General features: G+C 44.3%; 1 protein-coding gene across 1 annotated transcript in view; it reads left to right on the top strand.

The window, feature by feature from the left end:
* The first annotated feature begins 2,389 nt into the window (after nucleotides 1–2,389).
* Nucleotides 2,390–25,537, top strand: part of C7H3orf52 (chromosome 7 C3orf52 homolog) — a 28,374-nt gene continuing 5,226 nt past the window's right edge. Inside the window, exons 1-4 of the mRNA XM_069472596.1 lie at nucleotides 2,390–2,543; nucleotides 8,952–9,081; nucleotides 17,241–17,368; nucleotides 23,575–23,645. Of these exons, the coding sequence (XP_069328697.1) occupies nucleotides 2,409–2,543; nucleotides 8,952–9,081; nucleotides 17,241–17,368; nucleotides 23,575–23,645 (464 nt within the window). The 5' untranslated portion in view covers nucleotides 2,390–2,408. The remainder of the gene's footprint in view (nucleotides 2,544–8,951; nucleotides 9,082–17,240; nucleotides 17,369–23,574; nucleotides 23,646–25,537) is intronic.

The following is a 25,537-nucleotide window of genomic DNA, read 5'->3' on the forward strand; positions in this document are numbered from 1 at the left end:
AAAGTCCTCAGGTAGTGGTTGGGACTCTCATCTGCATTCTAGGTCAGCTGTCTGGAGATTAAGAAATTTGCAGTTACCAGAAAGAGGAACATGTTGCAGTAATTTTGGGAGGTATCGGTAAGTGCCAGTGATCAGGAAAATATGACAGGACAGGAAGAAAAATCAACATCAAAAGAAAACATATTGAATCAAGGGTTAGTGCTGGGTGCTAAGGATTGGAGGTGGGTGGGTATTAGTTACAAAGATACAGTCATAGAAAGTAAGGAAGCATTTACTGAGACCTTTCTATTTTTCAGGAACAGGAATAAATGCTTCACTTTAATTACTTTATTCTCCTCACTCTGCTGGGTAAGAATCATTTTATGAGGAAAGAATCTCATAGACATTAAACAACTTGCCCAAGAACACACAGACAATGAGTGTCTAAATTTGATCCTGGTTTTGCTTACTTTAAAAATCTATGCTCCTTCTATGGTACCCTAGGGACAAGGGTTAGGCATATGGAATTTTGGAAATGTATCCAAGTCTAGATTAGAGAATACATACACCTTGCTTTACAGTACTCAAAAGGCTTTAGGATGTGTGTTTCAGAGAGTGTGACAGGAACAGTTGCTTTTTAATTCTCTGGGCAAGTGAAGCAGATTTTAGGTATGTGTGCATGGAGAAACTAGGCTTGGAAGACAGCCACAATCCATCTGACATGAGAGGGAATCTCCCATTGAGACTGAGCTCCTGCAATCTAATCAGGCAGCCAGGAGGAAAGTTGTCTGGGCCCTGGGTGAGGATGCGGGGTTGGGGTCAGGGGTTTGAGAGGTTGCCATGCTTCTGGTCAGGTTTGCATCTTTTTGAGACTACAGATCCTGTCAGGAACCACCCCTGCCTCCCACCCTGACCCTACCCCTTCCGTGACTGCAGTCCCTAATCAGTCCCTAGTTCTTTTTAGGCCTAGGGGTGCTAACAGCTTCCTGCTATTGCTGTCGTCTGGGTGCCTCAGCATTCCCTGTTGATTGCCTTAACCCTTGCTCCTTAGTTAAAAATCCTCTTCCAAAATCCCAGCCGAGAATGCAGCCTGGATCCCGCATGCCCGCAGGACCTGCTTGTTAGAGCAGAGAGAGCAAAAGTCCCTGCAGACAAGCCCCTGAGTCACTGCAGTTAGCACGACCCCCATCAGCAGGTAGATGGAGTGTGAAGTTCAGATGATCTGATAGCAGACAGCAGACAACCGGAGACAGGCTCTCTAGGCAGTGTCTCAACACTAGGCATCAAGGGTGCCAGACTTTTGGACTCAAGTCATCATCTTCTGAAGAGGAGATTATTTATATGCTTCCTGTCAATGCCCCAAACTGGCCTTAATGTGTGTGTGCTGTGGAAAGTGTGAGAAGCAGGAAGCAAGGCTGCTCTGAACAGAAGCTTGAGAGGTGAGGCCTTTGGACCAACACATACTGTGTTTAACAAACATCATTCCAGGCTCAGGAAACCAAAAGTTCTGAACTATGGATAGGGAGTCAAGGAGAATGGTGTTTGTGTATACATGTGCAGATGGAGGGTGTGTGTCTGTGGCCCCTCCCCCAAAGATAAATAATAGTAGCTGGCATTTATGAGTGTTTACTATGTGTCAGTCACTGTTCTGGGTGATTTACTTACATCAGCTCTTAATGTTGGCAACAGATACATTAGGGGGCACTCACATTATGCCAGCTTTCCACGGGGAGACACTCTGGCACAGAGAAATGAAGCCAGAGGTCTCTAAGTTAGGAACCTGCTGAGTAGGGAATAACCCAGGTAGCCTGGTTCTAGGGTCAGCGGTCTCCCCACGCCACCCAGCACTGTCTCTGTGCCTGACTCCGGACTTGTAAGAGGAAGTGCGTTCGTGTGTATTATTCATCTTCATATGCCCAGAACGTAGCACATGCCTGGTACGCAGTAGATGCTTCCTGCTTATTTGTTGATTCAATGAATGAACTTTTTTGCTAGACAGTGAGGACTGGGGCAAACCCCAGTAAGCAACAGCTCTTAAGGGAAGAATGCAGACTTTCTTCCGTGGGACAGTGCTGCCAGGCCCATCCTTTCCTTACCACGACCCTAACCCAAGCAGGTTCTAAGCTCAGATGGGTTGTATCTGCTCGAACAGGGAAAGGCATAGCAGGCAGCGCCCTGAACAAACCAGAAAAACAGCCCTCCTCCGCTCGGAGCCCACGGCAGGGCACAGCCTAAGCTGCTCTGCCCGGCAGGAGGCCTCGGTGCCCGCCGTGCGCCCGCCCCTCCCCTCCCCTCCCCTCCCGCCGCCCGAGGTCTGCGGGCCGCCCCGCCTGGTGGGTGGAGTGCGGGCCAGGGAGGCACCTCGGACTCTGCACCCTCAGGTGCGTGGGGCCTCCCAGCCCAGCCGCTCCGACCTTCTCTGCCGGCCCATGGAAGGGGCCAGGCCCCCGCCGCCAGGAGAGGAGCTGGAGCTCTCGGTGCTCGAGGGGCAGCCGGACGAGCAGACGCCTCTCAATGGAGCCGTCCAGGCCACTCGTGCGGCCGACGGCCCCTGCCCAGCCCAGGTAAGGTCCCCGCGGCGCGACAGCAGTACAGGGGCCTGGCACCCGCAGTTTCAGGTTTCCAGCCAGGCTTCCGGGCGGCACGGAGCAGAGCCTCGCTGGTGAGTGCTCGAATATTCTGGACGGAGCGGAGCGAAAGGGATGACTTTGGGCCCCAGCAACCCGCCCCCGCCCTCGGGCCCCACCGACCTCTCCGACCCCTGTGACACTTCAGGAATCCTGGTGGTGAGGTGTGGCCGCGCCTCTCTTCACCGAGAGAAAATCCCCAGGGATAGAGGTGTTTTTGTTTTGTTTTTTTTTTGTTAAATACTTAACGTAACTTTTAATTTAGTTTTTTTCTTTTTCAAGTAGGGAGAAGGAGAATGATAGATTGAGTGTCCTTTCATCAGAATCTCTTCTGCCTCCCTCTTACCTTCACTGCCTGGCCACTTCCACCCCCTCTCCCTCCTCCTCCCCCCCTCACCTCATCCCCCATCCCCCATCCAGGCTCACCATCCTCCAGACACTTTCTGTCTTCTCCCAGCCTGGCCAAATATCTTATTCTGCAGGAAGAGAGGGGAGAGGGGAGAGGGAAGAGAGCAGCAAGAACAAGAGGGGGTAGGAGTGGCGAGGGGTGGGATGTGAGCGTGCCCTGTTCAGTGGAAGGGAAATAACTTTCAAAGTTCCTGCCTCAAAGGACTAGACTATGCCCCATCTGCTTTTGCCCCTCTCATTCCCTAAGGAAGTCTCTGGTGATGTTTAGGCTGAGCTCTTTTCTGATTGAACATTATTCACTCCTAGCAAATGCTTGTAAAACATGAGAGCTTTGAATTCCAGACCATCCACCTTCTGATTAACCTCCAACATTGGCTTGAGGTTTGCTGGGTACACAGAATTCACACATATATATAAAGTTCCAGTGTGATCTTCCTAGGACCCTCTCCTTCACCCCCAACTTTTTGGCTGCCCAGCTGTTGATTTTAGGGATAAGCAGTAAATTCAGATGTTGAAAGTGTTGCTTTTGCTCTGCATTGATTCCTGGAAATACTGTAAAAGTCTGTTTTTATAGGTACTCTGGAGAGTAATTTGGTACCTTACCTTTGAATTAAACAGGAACACCACAAAAGAATGAAGTTTGAACAAAGATGTTCTGATCGCAAGTGCAAGTGGCCATGACTGTGGACTTGCCCTGTGGATCCTTGAGAAACTGTCTAGGAATGGGAACTGGGAATACTTGCCTCACATTAGATAGACCCGGACACCCCAAAGACTCCATAGTTTGGGACTGAATCCAGAGATCTGGTGACAGCATTACAACTAAAAAGTGTGTCCCAGGGGCAAGGTTGTCCATGGGGGTAGTGTAATGTGCCAGGCCCTGGGAATGCCTTCTTGAAAACAGTTGAGGAGTAGAACATGCCAAATCCATGTAGGGTATCAGCATTTTATAATTGTTAGCACCTGTCCTGTAGAGATTGCTCTTTCATGTTCTAATGACTTCCTTGTTAGGTATATACAGATATCGTAGACTTCCTTGTATGTTAGCCTTGGGGGTCACTGAGTGGGAAAGCTATCATCAGTGACAGGAGAAGTGACAGTGGAGGGCTCCATGAATACTGGGAGGGCATTGTGGAAACACTGGAACAGGAAAAATTTCAAAAAAGAGAAAAAAACTCATCCACTAGTGTATTAATCATTTTTTTTGGTTCAATAGAATAAGATATTTCAATTTGAAAAGTCAGTATAGTGTTGATGGAAAGCTCAAACTCTGTAAAATAATTTAAAGAGGTTTATTCTGAGCTGAATGTGTGCATGATGGTCTCAAGAGGTCTTGAGAAAACGTGCCTGAGGTGGTTGGGTTACAGTTTGGTTTTATACATTCATGGAGACAGGAATTACAGGTAAAACCATAAATCAATACATGGAAGGTATACATTGGTTTGGCCTGAAAAGGTGGGACATTGTGAAGCAGGGGCTTACAAGGCATAGGTGGGTTTTAGGGATTCTTTAGGTGACAACTGGTTGAAAGAGTTAAGCTTTGTCTAAAGACCTGGAGTTGGTAGAAAGGAATACTTAAGATGAGGGTCCGCTGGAGTGGAATTAAGAGAAGGGGGTTTTCTATCTGTCCTGTGCTGCTACACTGGAATCAGGTTGGAACGTAACCACCTTATATTAGGTTAATAAAAACTCATTTAATGAGATTTTATTGTTTCTAAGCATGGCTCATCAGGCCTCTTAGAAAGGAATCTGGGCAGGAGAAAAAAGATCAGAATTCAATCCTCAGTAGGGTCATTAAAAATATTGGCTAGCACAAACACAAGATAAAAACACTTAAGAATTTTGTGTGTAGGTCTCAAACTGTGTGTCAAGAGTTCCAATTTTGAAATGTAGTGTAAGTCTATGCATTTTCATTAACCATATGTTTTATACCTGTCATGTGACAACACTTGTGATACTCAAATGCATTTGAGTATCACAAAAAACTCAAGAGGAAGGTGTCAGTATTCTGATTTGTCAGATGGAGGAACGGAGGGAAGAAACAGGCTCAGAGGAGCGACTGAAATGCTCAAGTTCACTCAGTGGTGCCTCTGAAGCTTAAACTCAGTTTTTTTAGGTCTCAAACCTATGCTGTTTCTGCTGATCTATTTTATCTATCAACAGATTTATGGTTGCCTAAATTATAAATTATATATTATTAATTTCTGTAAGTTAGGTAATTTATAATTAGGTAATTTAAGTGAAATAGCAGTTGAGTGTCACATCTGGAATGACGAGGGAGTTGCAGGTGGATGGGTGAGTGGGTAGATGAGTGAGGAGTAGGGTGTGGGATCATTGAGAAGAAGACATCTCGTATTGTGGGTATCTACCTATTTGGAAGAGCTGGGCCGAGTGAGTGTACAAAGGCAGTAGAGAGAACTGCTTTCCCTTTCTTGATCCAGGTGAGGGGGTTCCGAGAAAGGCATGTAAGCCACTGAGCTCCACTTTGCCTGCCATCGCTGTAAACATGGCAATATCATTGGGTCAAAAGTGAAAAAGAAATTATGGATAATAAAGTGAGACCGGTTTTCTTTTATGGTTCATTACACGGGCTCTGACCCAGTTTTCACATAGAAGTCCTAGAGACATTTTAAGTGATGGCAGCATCATTAGAATAATAATAAACCAGTAAATTGCTGGTTTTGAGGCAGGCAAAACTTATTTGAATGGGCTAGTTAAAAATTAGCCCATTGCTATATGTTATTCAGTCCAGGACAAGAATCAACTGGGTCTTTTGTGCTTGGATCAAACAACAGGTGGATTAAATCCCACCATGAAGATTATAAAGAACAGATTTTTCTATGTGCTAAGAAATTTTTCCCTTATCTGTATAATATCTGCTCCTGATTGAGCCAACGAGAAGGAAAGCTTTTTGGATTGAAGAGATAGATAGTCCTGCCATTGTTACAGGATTCTGTGTCCTGTATTTAGACTTTTACCTGAAGAGAGATGTGAGTATTGGGGGAATGTTCAGACAAAAGCCATGAAAATTCTTGAGCCGTATAATGCAATCATAGAATGTAAGGTGCAGTTTGCAAAGATCTCTGGAAGGTGCCTTGCAAAAGAACCTGTCTGTGGCCTCTCCTCACAACCTAGAACCTGGGCAAGAGAGAATGAAGAAGCCAGTGAAGGAGGCAGTGTGTCTTCGTGATCCAGTTTTGAGAGGAGGCTCAGACAGCACAGGTAGCAGACACCTACTATAGCAGAGGTTCTTTGCTCTCAGGTCACATTGGAACCTCCTGGGAGCACATCTAAAAAGCACTATTCCTCAGTTGATTTCTAACCTGCAGACAGCTGAGAAGCACTGTATGCTCTGTTGTTTAGTTGGGAGTAGCTGACAGACCGTTTTATAATGACTTAAAGTCTATGAAGATTAGTCATGCAAAGGACAGTGAGTGGTCAGTGGCCTTGGTTTTAGTGCTGAGGACAGGTCAGTGAAGGGCAGTGTAGGATGGCAGCCTTGGGCTGGACAAGAAGAGGCATTCCCTGCAGACGAACGCTGTGTCATTTTGAGCTGAGTTCCTCTAGGAAGTCACAGAGTAATTAGTGGTCTTTTTAAGCCACTAGAGCCCTAATTTATGATCTCGAAGGAACAGCCCAAGTGAGGACACAAAAGACCAGGGAGGTGCACTGACAATTATTCTGTGGCTTGTTTGAGACTCCAGGTCATGTACTTTTGTGCTAATCTTTATGGTCTCAGCTGCCTTTCGTATAAGGACTGAAAACAGCACATCATCTGTTGGTCCCAGGAGCTCTGTAAGTGGGGTATATGTTTCTGTCCCCTGAGAAATTAAAGATTCCTTGTACTGGGACTTTTTTCCCCATTTGTCTTATTAAACCCTTGGCTTTGGTGGCTTTGGAGCAGTTCTGCAGTCTTTGCATAGGGGTGGGAGGCGGCCCTATCCCTGCACTCCTGAGCCCCAGGGCCTTTATTGCTCTCCTCGCACAGTGACAGGCTGGGCCCAGAGCCAGTGTAGAGTGCACTTAGGGGCTCCAAGGTTCGACCCTTCCTCCAGGATTTCTCAAAGTACATTCTTAAAATTTTTGGAGTCCTCTACAACTAAGCAACACACATTAAATGTCAGTTATATGTAGGGGGCAAGAGTGTGGAATCTAAGAACAAGGAAGTTTAAGACCCATCCCTCCCTGGATGTGGTTTCAATTTGCCTAGGAAGATAAGGCCAGTATCTGTTTGTATCTGAACATGAAACCAGACAGGGCAGTCAGTGGCAGCAGCAGATGAGCTATGTGGATGGCCCATGAGCTGGGAGATATCACTGAGGGCTGGTGAGAAGGGAGGTGTCCACAAACGGGAGGGATTTGACCTGGCCCCTGAAGGGTGGGAAGCTTCAGACCAGGGGTCTCAACCCTGGTAAAGCAGTTGATTCACTTTGGAAGGTTTAAAGTTACAAGCCAGGGCCTGCTCCCACCTCCCCTACAACGTGGTCCACACCCTAGGTGCCGGTGGGGCCGAGGTATGTGTGGTTAAAATTCTCTCCAGGTGACTCTGATGTGCATCCAGGCGTGGTAACCCGAATGTGGACTAACAGTTTCCTTTTCTAGTGGTTACCAGCAAAATAAGAATGGGAGAGAAAGTGAGCAAGGTGTCAGTTCAAGAGTGTCTCCTCAAGTGTCTGCTGCTGCGCTGTGGGACAGGTGGACACTCTGAGTAATGACCGAGAAGTGATTGCTCCCCTGGGTCCAGCTCCTAATATTTGTTGAGCTGTTAGCGGATGCTTTGTTACTATTATCTCTAGTTTCTGCAACAGCCCCGTGAGCTAGATTTAGTATTTCTATATTTTAAAGTTGAGAACATTGGGGCCTGTGAGTTTCAGTAGCTTGTATATAAAATCACCCTGCCTTTAAGTGGTATCCCTCAGATTGGAATCCAGGTATGTCGGATACAGAGACATTTCCCCCCATCATAGTCCATTGTTTCCCATGGTCTCCGTTAGGAATTACCTCTTGGTGCAGGCGGAAGTAGAAGAAGAGTGACGGGACCATTAGGGGCAGGTGCAGGCCCCTCCTAACTCTCATAACCTGGAGCTCCACATAGTGCTGCCAGGAGGCTGTGGACAAAAGGGAGAGTTGAGGAGTTTTGCAGTGACTCACAGCAGGGATTAGTCCTGGCTAATCCCCCTGAACTGTGTATTTGAAATGGGCCAATGCACACCTTGAAGGGCTGTTGGGATTAAGTGAAATGACGCTGGTGCTGGATAAACCATAGAGGTTGTAATTGTTTTCTTTGACCCCTCTCTCTGCCTCACTGCACCATTTGCAGCAATATTTTCTGCTGTTTCTTGCATCTCTCCCTTCATTTCCCTTCTCTGGCCTTTTTAACATAGAATCCGGACCACAGCAGTAGCCTTGTAGCTTTTTCTTGGTGCGTCAAATCCAAACTACACATCATTTTTCTCCTAATTTTCAACTCTCCTCTTATGTTCCAAAACCTTCAGCAGGTCACCAGTGTACACCAAATTAAGTCCAAACTGTTCTGGAAGCAATCAGAACCCTCCCAAGTATGCCCCAACCTTTCACTTTCTCTAATCTTGCCTTTCCTTACTTGCATCTGACACTCACATTCCGATCATCAGACTAGTCTGTTGGCCAGTTCCATTATGAATCAACACTGTGCTTGCTCTTTCCTGGGTTTGGAATGCCTTCAAAAATCCATCTTTCCCAATTCTGCCTGTCCTCTCCACCTCAGAGCCCCCAGAGCATTTTCTTGCTAACTTCTTTGTGAGGTTCCATTCTGCCCTCATGTATCTTTTGTAAACTGGATGCAGTAGAGTATAGCCCCCTGAGGTCAGGATCCTGCAGCCTTCCTAGCCCCTAGTAGATATTCAGAATGTCTGTTGAAACCAAATGACTACCTCACGATCTTCCTCTGCCTTCTAGGCTAACAGGGAAAGCGCCTGGAGCTCCTGTAATAAGAATTTGTTTGGAAAGTGTAAACTGTGGATGGTCATCGCCTCCATTTTTCTGGGTTTCGTTGTAGTGATCATCCTAGGCTTATGGCTCTATGGAGGTAAGAGGACTATTAAATGGGACAAAACTGACATGTTCTGAGAACTTGTTTAAAGCCTGTGACTTACAAATGGAAGATGCGCTCATTGCTGTTTCATTATTTAGAACGTTAATTTAAAACTGGCTTGGAATTTGTTGTATGGGGGGAGATATACATGATTTTTTTTTCTGTTCTTGTATTTTTTTGTTGCTTGTTTGTCTTGTAAGCTCCAGAAGAAGTGTGGAGACTAGAGTTTTACTTTATAATTTGCTCATTGGATCTTGAACAGTTTTCTTAAATTTTTAACTTCCTTAAAAACTTTTTACATCTTGATACTTGCTTGTTTGAAATTCTTTTTCTTCTTCTTTGTTTAATAAAAACAATTATTGTACTTCATCTAGTATATCTGGTATATTATTATAATGATAAAATAATCAGTAATATATTTGCAAGAGTTTTTTTAAAAACTCTATAGAACCATGTATCTATAAGCTGTCATTATTTTATTTTATTTTATTTATTTATTTATTTTTTGAGACAGAGTCTCACTCTGTTGCCCGGGCTAGAGTGCCGTGGCGTCAGCCTAGCTCACAGCAACCTCAAACTCCTTGGCTTAAGCAATCCTTCCGCCTCAGCCTCCCGAGTAGCTGGGACTACAGGCATGTGCCACCATGCCCAGCTAATTTTTCTCTATATATTTTTAGCTGTCCATATAATTTTTTTCTATTTTTAGTAGAGACAGGGTCTTGCTCTTGCTCAGGCTGGTCTCGAACTCCTGAGCTCAAGCAATCCTCCCGCTTCAGCCTCCCAGAGTGCTAGGATTACAGGTGTGAACCACCGCACCCAGCCATTATTTTAACTTATTTTAGAAATAACTGTTATATTTGTGTCGTACGGTGTATAAAAAACTAACATGGTGCTACCTATATACTATATCTCTATATACTTTACATATATTATCTCATTTTGTTATTTATTTTTAATTTAAAAACAGTACAGTTCAGTTACCCATAAAACCTTCTATAATAATATCTTATTATATTTTCTTCTAGTCTTTTTCTTAATTATATTTTAAAAATAATTTGAGATCAGATTTTTTTTAATAGTCAGTGGCCTACCTAAACAACTTTAATGTTATATTGGTATCATTTTGCCAAGTCATTAAAAATTCTTTGTGAATATCATTTTTTTTATGATTGCATGATGCAGTCTTCTACATCATTTTAAAGCCTTTTAGGTAGTTCCCAATTTTTTAATGAGTATCAATATTAAAGCTTTTACAATATATACATACAGCACCCTCCAGTGGGCAATCATTTCAATTTCAAAATAGGAAAGAAGAAGCTTGTTGTTATTTGTATGTGGGGGTGTTAGTAGAGAGGGGCTTATCAGGAGCTAGGGTACTCCTGAGCTCGGTCAGGTCTCCGTGAGGATTTGGGTGGAGTCGGGCTGTCAGTGACTAAACCAGTCATAGAATGAGGACAAGGCGGGTTCCTCAGGAAGTACGTTTGCCATTCACCTCCTGTTCCCCCTTCTCCCAGTGCCTTAATCTTCTGGCTTAAGGTTTTTGTGATCCCCGAAGGCATAGGAAAACTCTGATAACATCAGCCAACCTCCAGATTGTGAGTTTCTCAGGCAGGTACCATGACTGCTTAGTTACTTAGGGCATTGTTTAGGTGGGTTGGGTGAGTCTTTGAGGGCATAAGCTGGTTTTAAGGTACGAAGAAGCTAATAAAATGTGTCGTACCTCCTCCAGCATGCTGAGGACCCTAGTTTTGGTGTGAGCGTTGATAACTTCCTCTTCACGTCAGCTCCAGCATGTGGATGTTGAAACTGGGGTTGAGCCACATGCTCTTGTCCTATCACAGCTAGTTGGTTCCATCCTGAAAGTTGACTGATTGATCTTTTGGCATCTGGGGCCTCTCGTAAAGGATGATGCAACAGGTCTAGGTGGTTTATATTCAGGATCTGTCTTTCATTCTCAAAAAGTCATCAACCTCTTCAACTCACAAAGAGCAACATGCAGAGGAAGGTATTCTACTTCTGTCAAATTTTTCTGGAGACATGCAGGTTATAGGATAATAATATTCAGGGAAGCATTTTTTTTAACACTTATTGTGCAAAGTTCATTTTTAATTTGATTGTAAATTTGTGTTTTGACATATGTTATTGCTGTAAGAGAGATTTTTCAAACTTTTTTTTAAATTAAGGGAATACTTTTATTTTACTTGGCATCTCAGCCCTTGAGTGTTTGGGCCTGCAGAGAGAGTCATGGCAGATGTGGGGGTAGGAAGAACTAGGCCAAAAGGGGTGGGGCAGAGCAGCTCTGTAGGCACTTCTAGGAGGATAATCTAAAATAATCAGGCGCTGCCTAATTGCCAAGCCTGTTGAAATGAATCAAATATTTGTAGAACCTTCAGGTACTATGTGGAAGATGTTGTTATCTGGGAAAAGGGCACTGTCCAGAGAGTCAAGGGCTGTACCTGTGGCTGTCTGGATTCATTGAGAGACTAAGGTTCCTCAGGAACTACATTTGCCATTGGCTGCCTGCTTTCCCTCCCCTAAACCCCTCGGTCTCCTGTCTCAAGGCTCTGCAGTCTAACTCTCTTGGAGGAAGAGGTGTTAAGACCTGTGCAGCTGGGGTGGACACAAAACTGGGCAGTAAATGCATCTCAAAACAGAAAGAGAAACTAGTTGGGGAGCGGACAACAGGATCTCCAGGGCAGCTTGCACATTGGGGAGGTATATTCTATCACTGACATTGTTAACAGTTGCCAGGATGCAGTGATAATAAAAGCAGGCCAACTTGTAGTAGGTTTTCTTATTGTTGCTAATTTTCTAGAGTGCACACTCCTTATTCTCTGAACCCGGGGTGGGCTTTCCAACTGCTCTGCCCTTGTTATGCCGTTGAGGTGATGGCAAATTCAGGGTCACAGTTAAGTATAAGGCATTGAGTAGGGGCTTTGTACGTGCGGAGGACAGCACTCCACCAGACTCACAGTCAACATTGAAATGTTTTTTAAATGTCCAATTTTATGGGCAGAGTCCAGGAAATTGTGTTGTCTGGAGGCCTGCTTTTGTCCCAGCTCTTTAGGGAAAAGATATTAATGGATTCTCTCCTTCTCCCTAAGCAATATAAATTACTTGGCATGAAGGGTAAAGGAAAGAAAAGCCTTCCTCTTTTTCTCGAGGTCATTTTCTTTATGGATAATTTGGAGAGCCCCTTATGCATCCTCCAGTGTTCTCCTTTCTTCACTAATTCACCCCAGTCAGGGAGGGCAGAGACCTGAGTAACACCTTACAGATGAATCTCTTCAGTTTGGGCAAAATATTCTGAATGTTGCAGAAACCAAAGCGTGACAAGTAGGTGAATGCTTTGAAATAGGATTTAAAGTTACAACACTCTGGGGACCCTTATGTGATATCCCCCAGCAGTACGTCCCCCAGATTCCTGCCAGACCCTTTTAATCTCTTCATTTACAGGCCCTCCCATGAGTAGGAGCGCTGTGTTACCAAGATGTAAGAGGGGACTTCCTAAGTGCCACTGTGTTGAATGGGTTTGTTTTGCCTTTCGGTTGTGAATAAGAGCTACTTTTTGTGATGTCACGTGGTCCCAGCAGACTGACAGTTTGCACAGGGTGATGCTCCCTGGTGTAGAGGGACTCATGGGAAAGTCCTGAACAGACAGCATTAACAAGCTGTAAGCTACCAACGTGCTTGGGGGCAGCAACAGAATAGCAGCTCTGACCCAGTACCTTCACCTGTTCATCTTTCCTTCCAATCTCAGATGTTTTCCACCTTACCAAGACTGACTCCTTAACTGTGCTCTCTGCAGAAGACCCTTCAGCTTCTGACCCAGAGACCTTCAGGTATCTTCTCTCTCTAAGCATCCTTGGTTTCTTCTCAGTTCTTCAAATGTGCTAGCATGGTCTCTCCTTCAAAACAATCTTCCATCAGGATTCTTGCTACTTCCTTTAGATATTTTTTCTCCCTCTTCTTTCATGGCAAACTTCCAGAAAGAAAGGACTACATTTGGGTCTGGCCTCCAGACTACTCCTAAACCCCTTGTATCCACTGGTCCCAAATTGTTCTTCCTAAGGTTACTGGCAATTGCCTGTTGATGAAATCCAGCCTTTCTTCCATCTCCTGCCCTGTTTGCAGCCTTCAGTTCTGTCAACTGCGCTGTACACTTCTCAGTCTACAGAAGTCCTGGACTTGGTATTTTCTGTTGTTTTTGCTTTGGCCTCTGCATTGTGGCCTCATGTGTCCATGAGCTTTCTTACTGTTCACAGTTTTCATTCTTTCCAGAAGAAATTGCATTCACTCCCAGGGCAGCCACCACACCCTCTGGAGGGTGATTCCTAGATCTGCATCTGTATAATTTTCCTGAGTTTTAATCTCTACCTAGAAATAACTCATCATTTCAATCATTATCCATGTGAAACTGCTATTCATTTGCATCCTGTCTTAGTCTGCTCAGGCTCCTGTAACAAAATACCGTAATCTGGGCGGCTTATAAACAATAGAAATGTATTGCTCACTGTCTGGAGGCTGGGAAGTCCACGATCAAGGTATTAGCACATTTGTGTCTGATGGGGCCCACTTTCTTGTTCATAGATGCATGTTCCAGCCATGTCCTTACGTGGTGGAAGGGGCAAGGTAGCTCTCTGGTGCCTCTTTCATAAGGACACTAATCCCCTTCACGAGGGCTCTACACTCGTGGTCTGCTCACCTCCCAGAAGCCCCCACCTCCTATTACCATCACATTAGTGATTAGGTTTCAAAACATGAATTTTTTGGGGGTGGGGGCACAAACATTCAGAACATAGCATATCCCTTTCCCAATTTGCTCACCCTTTCCCCAATTCACTCACCCGTTATATGAGACCAGGTTTATTTCAGTTCTGCTAATATCCAGCTGTGTAATTTTAGGCAAACTTTTCAACCCTCTGGGCCTGTTTTCACATTTGTAAAATATAAATGATTTCTGAATCTGGGTATATAAATGATCGTTGACCCTGATACACAGTAGTGCATTGACCTGAACAAATTAAGCATTTTCTCCAAGCCTCAATGCCTTTATTTTAAAATGAAAGCAATAATATTTAACTCATGAGGTTGATTTGAGGATTGCATGAGGTAAGTGCATAGCAGAGTATTTGTACAAAATGCTTAATACGGTAGCTATTATCCTTCTTGTTACGCAAGTTTGATATCTTGGAAGCATTTTTGATTTTTTCTTCTCTCCCATGTCCAGATAAGACTAACTCTCACCAGTCATTCTGTGGTAGTGTTTTGATAGCAACTCTCCCACTTACTACAACATGCTGGATACTTTATGCATGTTGGTTCTCATCTTTACCATCATCTGCAATGTAGGTGCTGATATTTCTGTTGAAGAAACAGCTTCAGAGATTTTAGTGACTTGCTCAAAGTCACATGGCTGATAAGGGGTTCAAACTCAGTCTGGCTAGCTTTAAATCCAGCTCTGTTCCCGCTGTCTCGAACCTTCTCATTCATTTTTCCCTTCCTATTCCCACTGCTGTCAGTGAAAATCAGTCTCTCCCAATCTTGTGTCTGTGGCCTCTCTACTTTCCTTCTCTCCGGGTTCCGTTTCATCCCATCCATGAGCACCAGATTAGCCTCCCATAAATGCCAGCCTCTACTGTCTGCGTGGGACACATTGAACAACCCTCCATTGCCTTCTGAAGGCGCCTGGCATTTAAGGCCTCCTTCTCCAGCTTCATTTCTTATATTCCAGCCAAAAAGCTGTTTTCTTTTTCCTTCAACACCCTGTATATGTTTTTGTGATTTTTTTTTTAAAAAACCCATTTTCTGCTGCTGTTCAGATTGTCACATTAGTGACATAAAAACTCTCCTGACTGGGTAAGCCTACTGTTGCTGTTATTATTTTGACAAACACAACTATTTATCAAGGTCTTTGTACAGATTCAGTATTTGGGTGATGCAAGTTAAGTATATGTCATAGAGCTGTTATTGGAGACTTCTTTTCGAATTTGGCACCTCTTCTCAGGGCCCTCAAGTTTAGCAATTATTCGAATCCTGTGTTATCCTCTGGCATTCCCTATTCCTTTCTGAGGCATTGATATCTACTGTGGAAATCTACATAGTGGTGTAGAGCTCAGTGACATCCATTGCAACATTATTGATAGCAGTGAAAAGCTGAAAACGATAAATATCATATTTAAGAAAATAGGTGAGCCTATTATGAACATTATGGAGCCATTAAAATAATCTTTGAAAGGAATTTCAAGCACATGGGGAGTAGCTTTTGATATGTTAACAACAACAAAAGAATGAAAATAAGTAACAATAGCAACAATCAGCAAAAAGCAGAATATTAATTACCTGCTCATTAAGACCTCAAATATATAATATAAAATATGGGGTAGTCTCTTGATTAAAGGCTTAGGAGTATTTTTTTCTTTGCTTTGTTCCAATTTTCTGTACTTTGCAAATTTTCTGCTATGAAGGCATAACTTTTATCATCAGGAAAAATAATGTAATGACTTACAGCAAATAAGGATGCAGAGATAATTCCCTGTGTTTGGGGGTCCCCAAGACCACTCCCAGATTCAGTGATTTTCGAGGAAGACTTACAGGACTCAGCATGTAGTTGTACTGGTGACTATGATTTATTACAGCAAAAGGATACATTACATAAAAGGATTGACTGGAGCACAATCCAGAGGAAACTAGGAGCAAGCTTTCAAGAGTCCTCCCCCAGTGGAGTTGCACAGGCTTAACTTAATTCCTCAAGCAATTAGCTGTGACAACACATGTGAAATGTCATCTACCAGGGAAGCTCATTAGAGATTCAGTATCCAAGGTTTTTATTGGGGATTGGCCATGTACACAGCCTTCGCCTAGCATGTACCAAAAATCCAGCCTCCCAGAAGGGAAAGAGATGTTAGTCGCATTGTTTGTACAAACAGTTGAGGCACATGAATCACTCTTATCAGGGAATGCTGGAAACCCTCCCAAAATCCAAGTTCCCAGATGCTAGCCAGGGGCCCGCTTTGAGCAGGCCCTTCCAATGCTAGCAGTCTCGGGCCTGCTGAATTAACTCTTTTCTGCACATTGCTTGCCCCAGACATCTCACATGCCCAGATTTCCTCAGGGAATAAGCACCAGGATTCTTACTACTTTTTACCTGACCTTTCATCACAAACACTGAATTTATTCCACTATGGCCTTTTCAAAGTCCAGTGAACGGGGCTGATGATGTTATGTCTGCAGCATGGGATTTGAGGGAAATGTCTGTGGCAACACAAGCACCTGGTGCTTCCCACCCACGCCTTTCTCAGGGCCAGAGAGGTAGTCCCCTGTGTGGGGCCGGTGTGAGGCTGGAGTGGAGCCAGGGAGCACAATTAGCACTCTAGTGCCAGCTCTGGCTCCTGGCTCCTGGCTTTGTGTGGTTTTCCTTTAGCTCCAACTGCTTAGAAATCAATTAGCTAGCAGTCATTAGAACACAAGCAGCAACAGGGAACTCATTGTCCCAGGGACCTAATTCCTGCACGCCCAGGGGCCCTGAGTGCAGTTTGGCTTCGCTTCTGCGAACAGTGCGTGTTAACATCCCTCTCCTGTGCGACATAGTCTAGAGGCAATGACTTCATGCCTGTTCCCTGCCTTCCTGGGAGATGTCAAGACGTGGGCTCACGCTTATGTTCTAGTTCCACCTCTGTTCTGGTCGATGTCATCACTTCCACATTGTGGTCTTTGATAGCACAGAACTGGAAGGTGATTGCTAGCTCCCTGTCCCCTGTCACCCACTGTTCATCCGCCCCACTCTCTCCCAGCTCCTGCCTGGACACTCGTGTACCTAGCTAAGCAGGTTCAGTTTAACAATGACGTTCATGTTCTTCACACTCCCTCCCTCTAGCCCTTCCCCTAGTTTGTATTCAGTGGAATCTGAGACCCATTTGGCATAAAACCAACAAAACTTTTACCATGATGGAGGCAAGGCCCTGTCTTTTATTTGTTTTTACTGAGCAGAGAAAGCATTTCTGCTTATACTTGCTTGCTGTGCCCAGCCTTTATCCTTGTTGAGTGCTCATTGTTATGTTTAAATATAGCTGCTGTCAGTGAAATAAATAAATGTATGATTTTATGCAGGTGTTTACTTTTGTTTTTTATTTTCACCTCCCCACTCTCTTCAGTAACTTATGTTGATGAAGATGAAAATGAAATACTTGAATTATCATCAAATAAAACATTCTTGGTCATGCTAAAGATTCCAGAGGAATGTGTTACTGAAGAGGAATTGTCTCACCTGCTCACTAAAAGGGTAACTATGGGGGGGATGGGGTGGGGGGAGGGAATGGGTGCATACCTACATGATGAGTGCGATGTGCACTGTCTAGGGAATGGACACGCTTGAAGCTCAAACTCGGGGGGATGGGGGGGCGTGGGCAATATATATAACCTGAACTTTTGTACCCCCATAATGAGCTGAATTAAAATAAATAAATAAATAAATAAATGCACAGATTAAAAAAAAGGGTAATTATGTCTAATGCATTGTTTACTGAGTTCTCAACATTAGAATATGAGTTTTGTAGAATAATTGACATAGAGCTATAGAGTAAGTGGCTTCAGTCTCAGATTCTTTATCTGGATTTTAGCAGAAAATAGTGCTTGTAAATGTATTTTCAGTAGTGGAGAGCCAGAGGGAAGAGTCCTGGCTTCTTGCTATGTGTATCCTAGAGGACAGTGTTCTATTTACTCACTCTGGCCTTATAGTTGATTCAACCTATAGTCCTCACTGAAGGTCTCTATGATACGGCAGACAACAGGCCAGGTGTCAGGGCCACATACTCTGTTCCCTCAGTGCGCTCACTGTCCAAATAGAGGCAGTAAAACAATGTGATATGTCCCGTTATTGAGAGATGTACAGCATGTTTCACAGTGCAAAGGATGGCCATCTAAGCTACCAGAGGTCAGGGTGGAGGACGAATTTTGAAAAGAGTTTTCTGGGTAAAAGAGCATGTGACATCAGGGGACCTGCACAGTAGTGTGCAGTGGCCTTTGCATGCTGTGTGGTTTTTCCACTCTTTGGTTAGGATCGAAAGATTTTAATTAGCAGATTGACATGGTCAGAGATTTTCATTTTAGTCACTCTGGGTGATGGTGGAAAAAGACTGGAGGAAGCGATCAGTTAGAAGGTCCAGGTGAGAAATGAGGGAGGCTTGAGCCAGAGCAGTGGCAGGGTTCAGATGAAGGGCTCAGGTTAGATTTAAGAGGTTTTCTCCCTCAGCAGGACTCAGTGACTGGTTGGATGGTGGTGAGGGAGAGCCCGTGTCCAGGCTTCCAGTTGAGCGACTGGGCGGATGGAGGGCGGCATCATTCGTGGAGTGGAAAGTGCAGGAGAATGAGCCCCCTGTGCAGTAACCGAGCTCTGCAGCCAGGCCACGAGGGTTGGTGGGGCAGTCCCAGTCGTCCTCTCAAAGGCAGGTGGTTCACAGCCAGACCCGGGAGGTTTTTTGATAAGATCTGAATGAGCCCAGCCTGCCGTCCACCAGACTTCTGTGGCATTCCTCAGTTGCATGGAGTGAGCCCTCTTCATCTCACATCCATCTGATTCCTAGAAAAGCTCCCGAAGGAGCTCATTCCATCCTGGCCCCGTCAGAGTCAGTTTCTGAGTGCTCAGATGCACGAGATTTGATTGCTCCTTTTATCACAGGAGTTTGTATCCTGTGATGATTACTCCAGGCTTCTCTTTCTCCTCCTCTTCCTTGTTTATGTCTTGTCTGAAGTTCCCTTTCCTCCTTTCCTTCCACCTACTTCCCAGGGCAAGTTGCTGAGTGAGAAGCTTCTTGCTATTTTCTTCTTGGTTACTTTTTTAATGGAGAGGTTTTGCATTTGCTGAGCAAAAATGAAATGAGTCAGTATCCACCTGTCCCCCGTTACAGACTGGACTCTCTCTGTCAAAGGGAAATTTGTCTCTTGCACAGAACTAGATATGAGCAAATTCTCTAAGTATTTTTAGCTCTACACCGTGTAGTGGCAAAGGACCAGGGCCTGGCAGTGATACCTGGGGCAAGTACACGGAACAGATCTCTTTGAGCCAGTTCCCTCTCTGATAAGTGGAAATTCCAATACTTTTTCTATATTATCTTACAGGTGCAAATAAAATTGCATATAAAGAAATTTGAAAAACTTTTTTTTTTAGAGTTACCAGATTTACAGATGATAAAAGTAAGGCACAGGGAGGTGAAAGACTCCTGCCCTTCATTCCCCCAAAATGTGCTCAGGAACAAAAATTAGCAACTTAATTTACTGTCTTACTGTGAGGTTAATAACCCCTTTTCTCTATTAGGTCGAGTTCCAGAAGTTTCTGGATACAGAAGGTGAATGGGAGTGTGTATTTGTATAGAAAAAACTGCTTTTCTCTATACTCACACTCAATGCACAACACTTCTGTGACCAAATGTGTGGGTTTTTTCCCCACACCAGCCAATTCTCTCACACCAGCTGGGTGTCCTACAATCCACTTCATTTCTGACACCATCTGCCTGCAGTCAGTGCAGACCCCACAGATCAAGGGCTCAGCCCCACAAGACCTCCCTGGCTTCAGATACCAATAACAAGTCGGGGTTGTCACCTGTGCTTCTGACCAACCAGCTATTAACTGGAGGTTTCCACAACCGCCTCCTTGGGTTTGATTGTTTGCTAGAGTGGCTCACAGAACTCAGGTAAGCACTTACATTACAGGTTTATTACAAAGGACGTCACAAAGGATTCGGATGAGCAGCCAGATGAAGGGGTGCATAGGGCAGGCATGTGAGAGCATCTGTGCCCCCTCCAGGTGCACCACCTTCCCAGCATGTAGGTGCGTTCAGCACCCCGGAAGCTCTCCAGACCCTGTCGTTCAGGGATTTTTGTGGAGGCTTCATCACATAGGCATGATGGATTATTAACTCATTATCTGGCTTCTCCGCTCTCTGGGGGATGGGGGTGGCCTGAGAGTTCCAAGCTTCTACTCATGGTTTGGTTGTTCTGTGACCAGCCCCCATCCAGGAACCCACCAGGAGTTACCTCATTAGAATAAAAGACACTGCTATCACCCAAGGAATTCCGAGGGATTTAGAAGCAGCTCTGTGTCAGGAGCTGGGGTCATAGACCAAATATTAAAATAAAACATACATCCAGTACTCTTATCACTCAGGAAATAGTGAGAGTTTTAGGAGTTCTGTACCAGGAACTGGGGGAAGAGGCTAAGTAGTATGTATAGTTTTATTATGTCATGGTTTCGGAGACTTACGCCCTTTCCTTTGCTTTTCTAAACAGTTTTCCTACCCCTGTCATATATCGTGGCCAATGTTTTCTTCTCTGAGGCTATTACTCTGCTTAAGGCAGCCTGTAAAATTGCATGGTGTACTACTGTACCCTGAGCGTGGTTTAGGAGTTAACAGTAGCACATCTCTTACTCTGGAAGCTGGTTTCTAATTAGCCACTGTGTCAGACTCTCACTGGGCTCCTTGCTCAGTTTGCACCAAGCCTTGTAAGCACAGTATGGGAGACACCAGAGCAAGGAGTGAGGAGTCCCCTGTTTCACTTCTTTGGGCCCAAAGTGGACAGTGTGACTAACAGCTCCCAAAATGCAAATATGTCCTAGATACAGCAGAGGGTCAGGCCACCAAAAAGAATCTTAGAGTGAACACTAAAAGTGATCTCGTCTACCACTCCATATCTTAACTTAAAATTGTACCTTAAAAATTTTACTTGGAGCCTACTACGTGCAAAACCCAGTGCTAGACCCTAACAGTTAATGAAGGAGAGAAGGGAGGGAGGGAACAGAGAAGATTGGAAGGAAGAGTAGACATCATCCCTGCCCTAGGAAGCTAATCCAAAAAGAAGAGAGAGGCATTATTGTTATTTATTATTATTTTTTTAGTGCTTAAAAAACTCCCCTCAATAGCATCCTTATTCTCCTCCCTGTCATTCTCCTCCCTGCTCCTCCCGAGCAGCCCCGTAAAAGCTGTTTTTCTAGTTGCTGAGTTTTCCGAAATGACTATCAGCCTGGGGTGGAGAACCTGCAGCCTTAGAGCCACACGGGGCCTTCTGGATCCTTGACGGCAGCCTTTTGACTGAATCCAGATTATATAGAACAAATCCTTTTAATAAGGGGGTTTGTTCTGTGAAGTTTGGACTCAGTCAAGGGGCTGCACTTGAGGATCTGGTGGGTAGTGTGGTAAAATGGGAATAAGCTGAGTTGCAGTGTCTGTAGAACCTAGGGTTGAATTTTGGCTTCACCATTGACTAGCAGAGTGACCTTGGTTTCTTTCATTTTTTTTTTTTCACATGAAAAGGACATAATTTATTCTTGACAAAAAATATCTAGAAGGAACGATGCTTCTTTTAAATATCCAAAAAAGTTTTTAAATTTATTTTTATTTTTTATGTGTCCTTGGTTTCTTAATCTCTTGGAATGGAGTACTGTTTTTGTTATTAGTAAAAAGGGGAGATACATTAATGCCTGTTTTGTTGGGTTCTTACAAAGATTACAACAATTATGACAAGGTTAGAGGAGCACAAATAGCAGGTGCTCTAATCGTTCCCACTCTGCCTTTGAGAGGTTGCTTTGCACCTGTTGAATTAAGTGGGAGCATGTTCTGGAAGGGCAGCCTCCTTGAGATTCCATTTGGAATTGGGTGGGAGCTGAGGTGAGCTCCCCGTAGGGCACTGCTGTTTTTTGTGTGTTCCGCTGTTTGTTATTGGATAAAGTAATGGGGCACTAACGAAGCCACAATGGCTGAAGCTGGGCATGCTTGGCTCAGCACAGGGCACCATTGGATGCTGGAGGGATTTCCAGAACAGTGTCAGGGCTGAGGCTTCAGGCTGCACAGGGGTGGGTCTGGCAGTGCTCTCAGATGCCTGGCCATGGCTCACTCCAGCCCCAGAGCTGGGCCCATGCTGGGGAGTATAACCAGATGCCAGGGCAGTCCTCCCTTTTATGCTGGAACCAATCTACTAGAGAGCAAGGCATTTAACCTTCAAATGTAAATTTAAAAAAACTGCAGCGTAAATACATTCAGCCACATATTCGAGAATATTCATACTAGGTTAGGATTCCTATCTCTGAAACATGACTAATCAAATCCTGGGAAAAGATATGTGTAACACAATACCAACAAGCTAGTATTCAGAATGTAAAACCAACCAGGGCAGATAGATTAAAAAAAAGATAACCCAAGAGCAAGAAGGGAAACTAATGGGCAGTTCAGAGTTGAGAAGTCTCAGTTAATAAACACACCAGCAGATGCTTTCATTTGTAGGCAAGGCAGTACAAATTAAAATAATCTGAAATACTATTTCATACCCCTCAGACTGGCAAAAATTTAAATCTGGTAACCCTTAATGCTGGCAAGAATGTGGGAAATGAAATACATATCCATTGCTGGGGGAGGAAAAGGGAGAAAAATTTTGTTAAGTTGGAAATGCACCTTCTCTACAAGAAGAGATGCACAGAGATATTCAAAGAAGATCATGTAGGCACAGGTAATAGGGAGCATAGGTAATAGGGGAAAATTGGAAGCAGCGCACCTGCTCGTCAGGAGGGGATGGGTAAGTCTGCACAATCATTTAATGGAGTCTATGCAGGAGATAGATGGATGCACTTTATCCAGATGTACCTTAGGAGTAAATCTTAAATGTGATTTTGAGTGAAAAAAAAAGCAAAGCTTAGATTATGTGGAATATGGTAACTTTTATTTGAATAAAAATGCAAATTAAATTATATATTATGACTACATAAGGAAGTAGTAATTTATAAAATTATGCAAGGAAAGGATGTGTGCCAGCTTCAGGATGACAGCTAGCATGAGGGAACAAGGGAGGAAAAACTGAACGGTGTGTGTAGGAGTCACTTTAGCTTTATTTCATTTCTTAAAAAGGGCTGAGCTCAATATAGCAAAATGTGAAGGCATGAAACTTAGGCCGTGGGAACATAGGTGTCATTTTTTTGTGATGTTTGCAGTAGTTTATGCATAAAATAAAACCTACATATCTTTGCAATTTCCCACTTTGTCCCTTTGTCCAGGGGAAGTGCTAGACTTGTGGCTCAGCATGGCTGTGTGTCCTTACAAGGAAGCTCTGGAGAAGGAAGAAAGGAGTCTTTGGCCTGTGGTGGCCAAGGTGCTGGGTGGTCCGTGGCACTGTCCCCCCACTGCCACTTCGTGGTCTTTTCGTGTGGGCTCCAGCTGCTGACCACTTGCACCATTAAGGCCACAAGGTGTCAGTGTGACTTAAATGAGAAGTTGAAAATTCCCAGCCAAGTCACTTGGTCCTCATAAATGCAGGTTTTTTGAGTTAGTGTTAACTCAAGTTTTGGCTTATAGTAGGCTCAAGCCTTCCTATTTCTTGATCCAGAGCCTCTAGATAAGTTAATTTCTTGCTAGAGTGGAATCTCCTTTGTCTAGAAGCTTTGCTTTGTCAAGTGATGTGCTCTATGATCTGTCAGTAATGTGTGTGGTTTTTGTTTGTTTGTTTTAGCTCACAGATGTGTACAGCACATCGCCAGCTCTGAGTCGTTATTTTACTTCAGTTGAAATAGTGGACTTCAGGTAAGAGTGTGGAACGTTACATTTTGGTCTCCTTCTCTAGAAAGAGACCCTCCCCACCCCCACCCCATCACCATTTGCCTGGGAGGGTTTCCCTGAGCCTCAGAGTGTGAAGGGAACCAATCACAGAGTCATGGAGTGTCGGTGCTGGGAGAGAGGGTCTTTGGAGACCAACTGGCTCAACTCCCTTGTTTTACAAATGAGAAAAAGGAGGCCCAGATTAGTTATATGGTTCAACCAAGGTCACACAGTAGAGAGGAAAAGCCAATCCCTGGTGAACCATGTTTAACCATGGATGCTCAAATAAGCTAAGGGTAGAAATGGAAACAGATCTCAGATAATGCTATGATAGAAATGACATAATCTATGTCCTGGCTTTTGCTTTTGTAACAGGGATGGGGGTAGATATTGGGGAAAACCCATCAGAAAACTGAGTAAAAGATGGCTAGAAATTGGGCTCTAACACTTAATGTTAGAGAATCTGTTTTTAAAAGTTATTTGAGGCCGGGCGCGGTGGCTCACGCCTGTAATCCTAGCACTCTGGGAGGCCGAGGTGGGCGGATCGTTTGAGCTCAGGAGTTCGAGACCAGCCTGAGCAAGAGCGAGACCCCATCTCTACTAAAAATAGAAAGAAATTATATGGACAGCTAAAAATATATATAGAAAAAATTAGCCGGGCATGGTGGTGCATGCCTGTAGTCCCAGCTACTCGGGAGGCTGAGACAGGAGTATGCCTTGAGCTCAGGAGTTTGAGGTTGCTGTGAGCTAGGCTGACACCACGGCACTCACTCTAGCCCAGGCAACAGAGTGAGACTCTGTCTCAAAAAATAAAAAATAAAAAAATAAAAGTTATTTGAAAGAAAAACCCAGGAACTTTAGTATTTTGGATAAAGAAATTTTCTCTGGAAAATATTTTTGTTTTGTTTGAAGAAGTCCAGGCAGAGTTTAAAAAACATTTAATAGAGAAACAAAAACCATTGCTTCCAAAAGGATGCCGCACACGGGCAGGAGACGCCCAAACCCCTGGCATGTGCGTTGGGGTCTGCAGGGGGATCCTGACCTCAGTCTTGGAACAGGAGCCTGGGACAATGCCTTTGGGTTATCGGCTGGTAGACCCACTCCGGCAGTGGGCAGCTGGAGCCACAGGATTCACTGCTTCCTTGAAAAGTCCAGCGGTGAATGGACTAGCCAGGCTGCAGTGGACCAGATCTTCTCGTTCAGCTTCTGACCCAGTCTTCTGAAAGCAGCCTTTGCCCTTTTCATTAGCCAGCCCCAGTCCTTGTCCATGGGAATGCAGGGTGGCTGCCTGTCTAGGCGTTGACCCTCGTTAGCCATAATGAGGGCACTGCTCTGAGAACAAGTAATGCCACCTGCAAACTAGGGTCCATTGGCGTCTGAAAGTGCATTTCCAACCTGCCTATAGTGGCAGCCCTGAAACTGTGAGTTTCTCCAGAGTTCTGACTATATTATTCATTTGATCCACAGGATTTGTCACATTTCTTGATTGTAGTAGAATTTATAAACTGAATCGTCAGCCACTTTGTAAGATGCAAGAGTATTGGCCTATGTGACCTCTGGCCACAAGAGGGAGCTCTGCCTCCCCTTAGCAGGGCAGTGGCCTAAGTCACGCATCGGTAAAACTTCACTAGGGTGATAGTCTCAGATACGATCTCCTGCTAATTATTTTATTGCTGGTTCTTAATCTGGGCCATCTTGAACCAAAGTAATAGAATAACTGTGAAAAATCTAAGTGTTGAAATAACATTTAAAGAGCAGCACAAGCTACTAATTAACTGAAGATAGCCCTATGATTGTGGGAAAAAAAAAATATGTCCTAGGAAGATAAAAACTTATTTTCCTTAGATCCCATTACTGAGAGTTAAAAGCTTGGTCCT

Source organism: Eulemur rufifrons, chromosome 7 (genome assembly GCF_041146395.1).
Source record: "Eulemur rufifrons isolate Redbay chromosome 7, OSU_ERuf_1, whole genome shotgun sequence".
In the NCBI taxonomy this organism is placed as follows: domain Eukaryota; kingdom Metazoa; phylum Chordata; class Mammalia; order Primates; family Lemuridae; genus Eulemur; species Eulemur rufifrons.